At 37.4% G+C, this 12,859-nt stretch overlaps 1 protein-coding gene across 1 annotated transcript in view; it reads left to right on the top strand.

Annotated features, from left to right (window-relative positions):
* The window catches only part of LOC149220069 (uncharacterized), a 93,672-nt gene extending 85,818 nt beyond the window's left edge, over positions 1-7,854 (top strand). Inside the window, exon 3 of the mRNA XM_089384629.1 lies at positions 6,921-7,854. Coding sequence (XP_089240755.1) covers positions 6,921-7,311 — 391 coding nt within the window. The 3' untranslated portion in view covers positions 7,312-7,854. The remainder of the gene's footprint in view (positions 1-6,920) is intronic.
* The last annotated feature ends 5,005 nt before the right edge of the window (positions 7,855-12,859 follow it).

Here is a 12,859-nt window from a genome sequence, read left to right as displayed (position 1 = left end):
TAATTAATGTCTAAATAAGTACTGATGCACTGGTTCAAGTTAAACAAATGATGAATTAGTTGAAAAGTTAGTTAACTGGATATACGCTACTTATCCTCATCATAGTGACATACATACATTGGTTCACTGAATTAAAGTCGTGTACAGAAATATGAATAAGAATTTGAAAGATTTTAGTGAGTTTTAAAATACTAATTCACCCCCCCCAGTATCTTTCTCAAGAAGGACCAGTTGGTATGAGATAACATTGATGTATGCTTAGGAACAAGATCCTAGGAGCATGGTTGGAAGGAACAAGTCTTCAGATTAGATGCCAAAGTAGGTAGCGGAGAAGTCTTCCAGTTTAGAGGGAGTAGCTACAACAACAGATGATGTGGTGAGATTGGAGACAAACCCAAGTGGAGGAAGTTCTTCCAGAAGTAACTCCCTTGCTAAGAGGGAGCATTGAGTTTTGTATCTTGGGTAGGTACTTCTAGCCTTGTGTCTAGACTAGAAGGACCTTGTTTTGCCTCTTTAGGAGCTTGCATGTGACATGTAAGGCATGCATGTGAATTGCAAGTGACATGAGGATTTTGCATGTTGATTGCATGCGACATGCAAGGCATGCATGTGAGTTGCATGCAACATGCTAAGTTTGCATGTTGATTGCATGTGACATGCAAGGCATGCATATGAGTCGCATGAGATGTGCATGTAAAGCAAGCTAAATTGATGACTTATACTTGAGTTAAACTAAAGAAAGCTAAATATAGGAAAGTTAACTAAAGTTAAGTTACTTATCTTCAGTTAACTTGAGCTAATTTTGGTTGTCAATCTTAGCTTAAGAAAGTTGTAAATTGAGCTTAAGTGTTGAGGCAAAGATACACAACAACGACACTAGTCTTAAGGGGAGGAATGTGATACTCTAGTGTGCCGAGTCTGAGGAAGGTGCAAGGAGCAGGGAAGGAGACAAATCCAGATCGAGCGAGGAAGATTGAAAGATAAATCTATGACTTGATCAATTGGACAACTTCTGGTTATTGTTATATATGTAATTCCTTAGTTGGGCCATTATCTTAGGGAGGGAGCCCAAGTAGGATCCAAGTTCTATTAGTGATGAAATAATTTGTTGGGTAGAAATTTGTTTATGATTATGTGATTTAGATCGTAATTTACTTCTGTTGACTTTTATGTGTTAGGAACTTAACTGTATATTTGTTCAATAATTAATTGCCTGGAATTAAATACCGGGTGTTGGGTTTGGGTAAATTCTAACACACTACTTCAATCTTTGCTTCTTGTTAGTGCCCATTCTAAAGGAAGGACCTTGGGGGAGGTCACATTGGACTAAGGGAAAAGAATAAACCTCCCAGGTGGGAACAAGGGTGCAATCAAGAGCGGTCAATCTTACTGCTTTGCCTATGATCCATATAAGTATGCCCAAAACAACATTAATTGAAGGCACATGATTACAAGAATGGTCAATGTATCTTTCGATAGATAACCTACCTTCCTTCAAGAGGCATGTCAGGTGGGAGAGAAGATTGACCAGAGCATATGTGGAGAGCTTTGATTTTAAGCTATCTAGGGGCCATCATAGGGTTGCTAGTTGTCAAATGAGGAGAAAATTTATCTCCTATGGGTCACCCACTTTTGGTGGGTAACAATACTTGGATAGTGGTGCATCACCGCATATGACAAATGCATGAGAACTATTTAGTACTCTGAAGGAAATTGACTCATATTTACATGTGGAGCTTGGTAATGATGCCAAGTATGCAATTAAGGGGCTAGGAATTGTTATGTTTCAAGTTTCAACTAGAGTTAGAAGGGACATTAAAAGTGAAGGACATGCTATTCATACTAGGACTAAAGAAAAACTTGCTCTTTGTATCAATCATGGAGGACAGAGGATTTGAGGTCAAATTTAGGAATTGGTAGGTGTTCATTTGTCAAGAGGAGTCTAGCCTAGGCATAATGGTGGCCATTGGGGTTAGAAAGTAGCTTATACAGGTTGATGGGAATACTTGTTCAGTCATTGAGGGATGCTTAGGAGCATGTGGAGGCTCCTAGGAGAACATTTAGGAAGAGAAAGCCTCCAAAGAATGACATTGTGCCAGCATTGGAGGGACAACCAATTTTAGGTGGCTCTTCAAGAAGTACCTCCCTTGCCAAGAGGGAGTGTTGATGTTTGTAGCTCGGCAAGGTACTTCTGTGTAGGCCTAAGTGTTTAGGCATGCAAACGCCACCTAATACACCCTCAACCTTAGCAATTAATTTAGTGATTAAAGTAATTTCATTTTATAAGATAAAAATGAGTTAATATAATGAAATGCAAAGGTTTTCATATTAGTGAATTAGATGAATCTCAACTGTTGATCTGAATTGAGCCGAGATCTATCTCAACTATCAATCACTTTGGAGATTAGGGTTGTGGGTTCGATCATAACTCAAAGCTCATAAAAGAAAGGTTAGGCCAAGGGAGAAGACACACAAAACATCTTGATCACATGACAATGAGTGTGGGATCTCAATGTTTGGGTGGAGGACTTCCATTCAAGTGTGTTAGGTTTGAGGAAGGTGCAAAGGAAGATCTAGATCAGCTAGGACAGGTTGAAGGATAAATCTAAGGCTTGATCAGCTGGGTCGTATGCAGGTTCATTGTTGTTTATGTAATTCTCTAAGTGGGCCATTTTCCCAATAAGGGAGCCCACGTAGGTTTTGAAATTATTTTTAACAAAGAATTTTTGATTGGGAAAAATATTTGTCTGCTTATGCTATTGAGATTGGTTGTGTTATTTGCTTCTGTGGAATATTTTTGTTTATGTTAAGATCCCAGTTGTACCTTTATTTAGTAGATCTGAGATAATCTGCTAGGAAATAAGTTAGCCAGGTTACTGGGTTCAGAATTTAACAAAAGCTGTTACGAAAAACAGTTGTGACCCCTTTTGTATTTTTGATGTCTTTTAGTTAATGGTGAAGACGCTTTTCCTTGTTTGTCAACCTGCTCTTTCCATTATAACTGCTGGCCAAAAGATTTTCCACTCTTACATTGATATTTTACTTTATTTAACATGGCTTTTACCAAAATTGAAGCTCCCAGTTTGACTGCTTCTTCCAGGTGAATAGAACTGAAAGTGTTGCTGTTTAATGTCCTTTTTCATGAAAAGAAATAGTATTTATCGTTGTATCTCCAAGGCACAAAGCATTCTCTTCTTGTGACTGCATTTTAGGCCTTTTGGGTCAACCTCCATCACAGCTACCATAAGACCTTAACCACGTCATGTAAAATCTGCATATGTAGCATTGGTCATTTGTATGGTGAATTAAAAAGGCATCAACATTCTACATGCTTCAGAGAAGAGTATGTGAAAAGAGATCAAACATAGGTGTGCATTATTAATCTACCCTTTCATCCATAATTGCATGTGGGATTTCATAAACATCTCTTTGCTGGCATCAATATTTTGCTTCTTCCTTATGCACAATAAAATTTTATAAATTAAGTGCAATAATCTGAATTATATCCCTGCAGTTTAAATTAATATTTTTCCTTCCATGGGATCGTACTTTCAATTCTGCTCACACAAAACACATCTAACAGGCCTGCTAGGGTGATTCAAAATCTCACCAGCTGTTCTGTATCTTAGACCGCAGGCAATCTCCCCCCTTGACCTGGTATCTCTTATGCAGCACACTGGCATCTATATTGCTAAGTTGATTAGGCACATTACAACAATTCAATTGCTGCTAGGAATGACTCCAAAGTGATTTAACCTATCTTATATGTTTAAAATAGGACAGCAAAGCAATTGCTGATTTATGCAATGAATTTCCTTTAACTCCAGCACCTTCCTGCTTCAAATATCTGTTGACTGTGAGTCCCTAGACAATCACAAAGTCCGAGTACACAATTGTTATTAGTTGTAAAACTTTGTTTTGATGAAGTGTTGTCATGATCCACTGATGAGTTATCAGTGTGTTCTAGATCTAGAATGGTCATCTATGGCTTATAAGTTCAGATCACGAGATCAATACAATGTGTAATAGAATGGCTTAAGGCCTTTTCTGACACTTTGCTTCTCTTGAGTTGCTTTTCTAATTCTTAACATGTTATCAGACCAATGGTAATGAGAGGTAGAAAATATCGAAGTGATAATTAAGAGAGGTTGATGGAAAGTTTGATTTCATATCTCTAAGTTCTTAGGGGATGAAGAAATCATTGAAGAGGTATGATGATGGTGTTAATGACGCTGCCTACATGAGCAGAAGCATATCTACAAGACTCGTAGAGTTATCTTTTTATTTCTTATATCCCAGAGGAACCCAACAGCATGCCTGACACGTAACTACTATGGCCTGTCCTCCTCTCCAAAAACCGGGCCACAACCAGGGGATTTGAACCTTGGATCTCTTAGTTTTCAGAGATTTTACATTACTTCGATCACCAATTGAGCTGCCCCCCTGGGATGACTCATAGACTTATCTTAAATAAAGCCATAGAACTGGTTTTTTGTGATTGGTGGATTGTAATCTATGCTTTTTTTCTTATTGAACATTCATATTCTTGCTCGGCTCAGTGGTGTGATTTCAGATCTCGGATCTCACATCTATTGTTTTTTATCGCCAAATTAGAAAAAAAAGGAAAAAAGGGGCTTTGTATTGAAAAAATTGCACAGATCTTATAAATCTGGCAATTATCTTCATTCCAAGTGTCATTTTAAATTTTTTTTACAAGCTGTGTTCGAGGGCATAGTCCCCACATTCATGCCCTTCAGATTTGGATCATATCATTGCTGCACCAATCTCTAACCTCTGTTTGTTGGTTGATACAATCTGCAAACTCTTCTTTATCTTTGAAATCTTTTATTTGCTAGGGCACAGAAATTTCCTTGACCATGCATTTCTTCGACCATTTTCACATAAGCCGTCCATCCATCATTGTTTTCTGAATCATGCACTAATGGTTCAGGGGAAGGTGGAGAAGATTGAGCATCTTCAAGGATATTTCCTTCTTCACCTGCATAATCTTTTTTCAACTCTAAAAGCAGCAAGCTTGTTTGACTATAGTCAAGTTCTAGTTTCAAAAATGATCTTCTGTAATAATCTGTCTTGCCCAGGACTATCACCACCTAAAGATTCAAATTTCATATAGATTGAGAAAAACTATCCTAGCCAAGAATTGGTGTTTGTTTAAACCCAAATGCATGCTTTCTATTGTTGAAACCATATACATGATACTGAATGGGTAGCCTGCATTCTTGGAATGAACTACTGCACAAACACAGGCCCGGTGGGCATGCTCCCTTGAAATTGACCCTACTTCAGTCTGGTGGTAGTCACCCACATGTACCACTAGGCCACAGTCTCACGGATGAGATGATGAGGATTAACTAAACCAATAAGAGCTCTTACAAGTTTTTAAGTAGCCATACAAAACATATTCAGAGATTGCTTCATCTTCCAATCTCTCATCAGTCACAAGTTGACTTCTTACATGCAAAGCTACCATGCTAGACATGTCACATGTCTTACAAATGTAAAGGATTTAGAGCCATTATCTAATAACTTGTATATTTGTGCATTTAGTATTGTCCCAAAATCTCTCCAACATAATTCTAATAAGTTCTAGACCGCAATTTAAATTTTGATATTGCAGCTGACTTGGGTGTTTCTTTTGAATCAAGAGAGTGAAAATGCCAATTCTTCAATCTCTAGTGAATAGAAGGTCCATTGTATATTGTCTCTTTTTTCAGGGTCTTATTATTGTTCAGGAATTTGTAAATTCCTTTTTTTCTTTTCAAATTGCAGATGTGCAAATTAACCTCCATCAGGAGACTTGCACAAATTTACACTTTAAAATAGTTCTTTGGCCAGTTACCTTGCTTGTTAAATAGGCTGGTTGAAATCTTGTCAAACCTGGAGTTCCACTTCAATTAAGTGCACTTAGTGCTTTCACTGTATATGTGTTGATTCATTATGATCATTTTATTAGCTCTCCTTACTAAGACTGTTCTAATGATATTCCCGGTATAACAAGCTATGCTATGTTTCACATGTGACTTGGTTATACTTTTAGAAGTTAAAAAACTGTATGATATTGCTTTCAGAGTAGGAAACTCACAGTTAGAATTTGCTTAGCCTTTAGGACTGGGTGTCACAGGTTTACTGCTTAATTTGGAATTCTAATTTTTGTTTTGAAAGCAAAATATAAGGACTCGTGTACAAAATTGGCTGACTAATATATTGACGGATCAGTCTGACTTATATCCGAAGTACAAAGTTAGTTGGAAGAGGATCTACATTTCTTGCTATAAAAGATGCTTGTCAGAATGCATTCCTTGTTTTGATGTGTGTGTTGGTAACATTTTGGTAAAACTGGAAGAATTGATCATTTTTCTTGTGAGACATATATCCTTACTCTATGTTTAACTAAATTACATACAATGTGATTTCTGTATAACAAGATGCCACCTTTGTTATGTTTCCTAGGCTCTTCAAATATACATCAAATTAATATATGTAGTTTCCAAAACTTTTCTTGGATTCTATTACAGCATTCAATTCACATACATATCTGAATAGCGCTTCAATTCGATCAATCTTCCTTCTCATCTGCATGCTCTATTGAAAATCTTGAGCTTGACCATGCTGTTATCAAAGGAATAATATAAGATACATATTATATGCCATTTTGGTAGGCAAATAAGTCAGTAAAGCGCACAGTTTCTATGATTTCTTTTGTTTTCTAGTTTCAATTATATTACAAAATTTCAGCGTTATTTCCTATATGAGTCTTTTCTGGGGTTATATTATACTAAAGTATAAACCAAGGTTAACTTTTGTAGTAAACATTATGCTAATTCATGAATTCTATAAATTTTTCACTGATTTGGTCTTTTGGATTTATCAAAATTGCATGGCTGTCTTGAATTTTTCAGGAATGGTTTGAGGTGCTTGAGTACAACGAATTACATGTCTTCTGGAAAGGCACATGGGGAAGGCATCTACTTCTCTACCAAGATGGATGATTCATGTTCCTATTCTTCACCACTTACTGGATGGCTAAATGGGGAATTGAGAGAATATGGGGTAGTGGCTATCTGTGAAATCCTCTCAGGGCACAGATATTTTGTGAACCAGTCCTACTTGGTGGTTCCTCCCAAAAATGAAAACGATGTGGCCATACGCTATTTGATTCTGTGGAAAAATAAGTGTAATAAAACCAAATCTGTAACAATAACTGACAACCAAAGGCTGTCAGGAGAGACAAATTTGCATGAACATTATAAGTTGTTAAGGAAAAGATATTTCGAGGACATGTCAATGTAGAGTTGATTCAAAGGCACCAGCGTTTGGAGTCTGGACTGACTGAAGGAAAGGAGCCCCGTGACAAACACTTCTTAAAACTGAAAATGTTGTCTTGCTGCAAGGGACTAAACAGAAGTGATACTGCAAAAGAGAATTAATTTTGGAAAAGAGTTTTTGAGCTCTACAACATGCATTTATGGAGTCTAACCAAGTGGTGGACAAAAGTGGATTTCGTTTTCAAAGCAATTAAACATGGGGTTAGGTGGCTGTGTTGAAACATCATGATAAATTATGCACTTTTTAATATTCAGATCTCCACAGTTATTATTGGAATGGAAGGTGTAAGCTGAATCCTTTACCTTGAATGAATGTGGATAAGGTCAAGCCTGAACAGCATATCTGCTAGTCACCATGTCACTTGAAGCCATATTTCCCATGGATCTGATGTAACAGGATTAGAAACAACTGCATAACTGGAACTGTTACAGCTATGAAGATTCGACCGTAATTGTAAAACTTCTCTTTTGCTAAGCATGTATAGCCAAAACAAACACATCTTTCAAATTGCAGAAATTTGAAGATGTTGGAATCTGGTTCTGTGATTGTATTCTGTAATCTTATATGTTACCATGTTTTGCCCACATCTGTCAACTCACGGGAATAAAGATAGAGCCATGAGGATTGGCAGTTGAGTAGTGGACTACCCTTTGGACCATGTGAACTCTTGTAAATGTTTAATCTTATATTTGAGATTATGAGAAGAAGAAATCTATAAAGCCAATTTTCATTCCCTCCAAATATCGCAGCGATTCTCTCAATTCCGGTACTTTCTCATTTGAAAAGTTTTTGATGAATTGCTGTTAGCAATGGAATAAGGTCAATTTCACACATTTTAATTACAATATGTTTTGAATGAATTTTGCTACTTGTGAGACAAGATTATGTCAACCAGTTCTATTGAGGATAAATTCAGTTAGTCTTGACTAACATTCCCTGAAACACGTACATGGTTAGAATATACTTGGCCTTTTATAAGAAAATTTGTTTGTGATCACTTAAAGTCACGTTTCTGATACTATTTTATTATAGTTTACTTAAATATATGAACCAATTACAAAATGGCTCCAAGTAATCTCTAATTAAAAATACCTTGTAATGGATTTTCAAGCTACTCAAGTTCTTCTCCTTATGATTCTTAGAAGAAAGATTACTAGGTTAACATGACTGAAAAGCACATCCAGCGACAATGTCAATTGTGGAATGCCAAAGGCATCTTTGGAGAAGAAAAAATAGCAAATAGCAAAACAAAAAGTAAACTCTGCACAATAAATCAAAGAGTTATCTTTTGCAATATGAGAGGAAAAACACACATTCTTATAGCATAGAAGGTTGGAATGGATCAGGAGCAGATGAAGAAAAAGATAAATAAGTCCTAATTTGCATTATAATCAAAGGAACCTGCAGCCCCATCAACCACCATGAAAGCAATGACACTAAACTTGATGATGTCTTCTGGAGAATGGTGTGATCTAAGGGACTAGGTAGACTATCCTAGGGGGAAGCTAAGTGTTCCTCACTAATGCGTTCCTAACATCCAAGGTTGATGGGTCCATAGTTGAAGAGAGAATCTTAGTGATAGCATTTTTTTACAATATTTGAGTTCAGAGTGGGTTGGGGTAGCTGCCCTTATAATTACACTAGCATGCTTAGGTCACCTTGCTACATATCTGGATGCTTTTGGGGCCACTCAAGAAAAGGGACACTGCCTCATTCATCCATTGTCACTATTGTTTATATTGGGTCATCTATTGAGTGCTTAATACCTTCACTATTTGAAGCAGGTTGAAAGAAAGATGCAAATAATCCAAGGGAATTTGATTTGGAGGAATTGCACAGGTACCATGGTTTGAGGGTAACTCACTTGCGGAAGATAGAAATGAAATGAATTGAAATTATGTTAATGCCCATAAAGGAACAAAATAGATCAATGGACCTGAAATAATAACCATTAACAACGATAAGGAGTATCTAAAGCATCTTCAAAAAAGGGTGGAACTTGAAATCTAAAACCTACAATGGAGAGAGAACAAGATAGAAAGAGGTGAACTAGAAAGGGTAAACTTTCAACATAGTAGCGGATAATATATAAAAAGAAAATCCTCTTGCAACAAGAGAAACTCCTTGAATCATAAATATATTGTTGAAGATTAGCACTATAGTCAACGCCTCAGCTAGAAAAAGAGCATCATCCTAGTACCGTGAACATGCCAATGTTGAGCTTAATATTGTTAGGGGGCATGGGGAGTTTTCAGGTGCATGGAGATAGGAAGCACATCGAAGTGCATATGTTGACATCGCTATATATTGGGATTTGAGTGTGGGATGTTGATTTGGTTCAGATCATTAGAGGAATTAAGGCGTGAGCCAATTTGATCACTGGTCAAGTCAATATTGGTCACTGAATTTTAGGGGGCCATTGTAAGCAACCTTGAAGACATAAACCCAAATTCAAGGATTCATTATGTAGGATGATCAACAACCCAATGATATTTGATCACAAAATATTTTTGTATTTTTAGAGATTGATCTTTGAAAGTAATGGTTAAGGAACATGTTGATAGAGTTATTGTAATGAAGCTTTAAGTAGGCAACAACACAATGATTTGTTATCATCTTTTGCATTTTGTGAGTCTTAGGCTTTGAAATGTGAAAGCACCGGAGGAGCCACAACATTGGTAGTTGTTTATGTTAGGGCATTGATTTGAACATTTTAATATTGGAAGGCATTGAGAGCTGATTTGCACACTGATGTAATTCTTTTGTGGATTTGCAATTTTTCGGTCAACACATAAGACTTTTTTGTATTCTTGGTTGAGTTTGTTTTGCATGATCTTATCGATTGTTATACAATTTATTTTGAAATAATTTAAACTTATTTGTTATCATTCAAACATGCTGCATTAAGTATTAGAGTTTAACATTAATGTTTGTAGTGCATTCTCTCTTAAAGATTGGCACAAACTAATATGATTAGTTTTCTTTACAAAAGCAGTGTGTTGGGTCATACTTGGGCTCTTGGGATCCCTTAATATTGTTGATTTTCTAGTAGCATCCAAGACTAGAACAAATTTTCAAACTGATAACTACTTCCAATGATACAATTTGACTTCTTTAGAACATTCCAATCATTAAGCAGTTATACTTGAAATTTTCATCCATTAACATTGAGATCCATAGAGCAGTGAAGATCATAGTAGGAAAAAGAACAAGAGACATAATATTACCTTGGGAAAACCCCACTTCAAGGGGAAAAACCCAACAACCTTTCTTATGAGAGAATGTCCAATTCAATCCAATTTGTACTTCAAAATAGCATATCTTTGACATTACATAGACAAATACTGACTAGAAAGATGACCTCCCACAAGTGCCAAGCCAACCCTCTAATATGTCAAGAAAAGAGTCACAAATTTGCCCTCCAAGAAGGTCCGCAAATAGGCCAACTTCATATTATAGGGAGTCCAAAAATCGACCTCTTCCATAGTCATGATATCATAGACAAATGTGTCTCAGACCTTTGTGTGTATGTCATAGAGATGATGAGCCACCAACCTTCGCATATCCACAGAGATATAAGCCACAGACCATCGCATATATTACAAAGATAGTGAGATCAACCCTTCACATATCCACAAAGATTTGAGCCACAGTCCTTCACATATATTCTAGAGATAATGAGATCAACCCTTCGCATATCCAAAGAGATTAGGTGCCTCAGGTCTGCAAGGTTCCACAGAGATATGATGCCTCAGATCCGCAAGGTTCCATAGAGATATAGTTCCTTAAAATTGCACACAAAACAAAGATACCTAAGCTCTGAAATCTTTCTTGGAGGAGAGCGAATAGGTTCAATATATAGTGATTCTTCCATGCAAAGATGTGTGTCTCTTGGGCAAGCCGACTTGATCTTGAAGGGGGTCGACTTGAACACTTGTGGGGAAAATATAAATTCAATTTTTCTCTTGATTTTATTGATGAAAATACCGACTTAAGCTACCAATTTTCAACGTTCCCTCTTAGCTAGGGAGGTATTTTTCATTCTCTCTCAAGATCAATCTCCCCGACCAACCCATTGGTCTCTTTGTAATGACGAGATCACAAAATTAGATGTACAAGTCTCATCATAAGGAAAGGTTCATAGCATCAAGTTCGTTAATCAACATTGTTCATGAGGCCAAACTCTCCAACAATATGAAATGGTTTCTCAGTTAATCACAATGACCCAAGAGAGTAATTAAAGTCAATCTCTCTGACCATCCCACTAGTCTCCCGATCAAAGCCAATGACGTAAGAGAGTACATAGGGTCCATCTCCCCGACCATAAACAAAGGGTCAAGCTCAATGACCTAAGGGAGGAATCCCTATCTCAATATCAAACTCCCTGACTATATAGTCTCTCGGTCCACGACCCAAGGGAGAAATCCCGATCTCGATGTCAAAAGGGTTAATCTCTTTGATGATCCAGGTGGATGTTGGTGGCCACTCGCCTATCCCACTTGGACCCCCACAACTGTCTCTTTCAATTTTTCAATTTCCTTAATTGTAGCACAATTTACTATTTTTAGCATTTTTTCGGGTCCTAAACTTCCAAAGCCGTTTTGAGGCTCTAAACGACTTTTTGGCAATCTACTGCCAGCTACTTCTGATAATCATTTTTTCCGTCGTATTCCTTGGAGAGATCTTTTCAACGGGGTATCATACGCGTCAAACGGGGATAATATGACCAAGTCATGACCCCGAGAAGTTGGCTACCGAACTAACCCTAATGGGGCCCATAAACTCTTGGTGTTACATCTCTTCGGGTTAGGGTTTTGGTTGTTTAGGGTTTGCTCTTATTGTTCAGTAATAAAAGGCCCTTGAGCCACATTGGAACGGATTCAGAGGCATGTAGCTGTGACATCTCTCCTCAGAGATAAGCTACCATCGCCTGAGCTAGTTTATTTCCATTTTTGTTTATCCTGATCAGTGGTATCAGAGCGGTCTACTCTTTCTCTGTTTTTCTTTGCATGTCCCCAACGAGGTTAGGATATAAGGAGTTAGGGCTTGAACTGGTCGAACCTTTGCAAGACCAGCCTCGCAAATCTCGACGGTCTCCCATGGTGGATAAAAAGAAAGACGAGAGGGCAGGAGATCCTATCAAAATCTTGCTTGAAGAAGCCCTCGAGTGACAAAGGAACACGATGATGGACAATTTTGCTCAGATCCTTCAGTGGCTATCCGAGGCGACGCATATAATAGCTACTCTGGAAACGCCACACCCTTTAAGGTACAAGTTAACTTTGAAATCCCCATATTCGAGGGTCAGATAGATGCAGATGTCGTAGATAAATGGTTAAATATGTTAGAAGGGTATTTTTATGTTCATGATTTTTCCATCTGGGAAAAGATTACTTTTGCTCTTCTTAAAGCAACCCCCCACGTCAAGGACTGGTGGGAAACCTACTGCGAGCAGAAGGATGAAAGTACGAACTCAATGTTTTCAGCCGCTTCCACTTGGAATTCATTCCGA

This window comes from Pinus tabuliformis, chromosome Q (genome assembly GCF_031772625.1).
Source record: "Pinus tabuliformis cultivar Carrire ecotype Pingquan chromosome Q, CPIR1, whole genome shotgun sequence".
NCBI classification, from domain to species: domain Eukaryota; kingdom Viridiplantae; phylum Streptophyta; class Pinopsida; order Pinales; family Pinaceae; genus Pinus; species Pinus tabuliformis.
The sequence above is the reverse complement of the archived record's forward strand: the minus strand, read 5'-3'. Positions and strand labels throughout refer to the sequence as shown.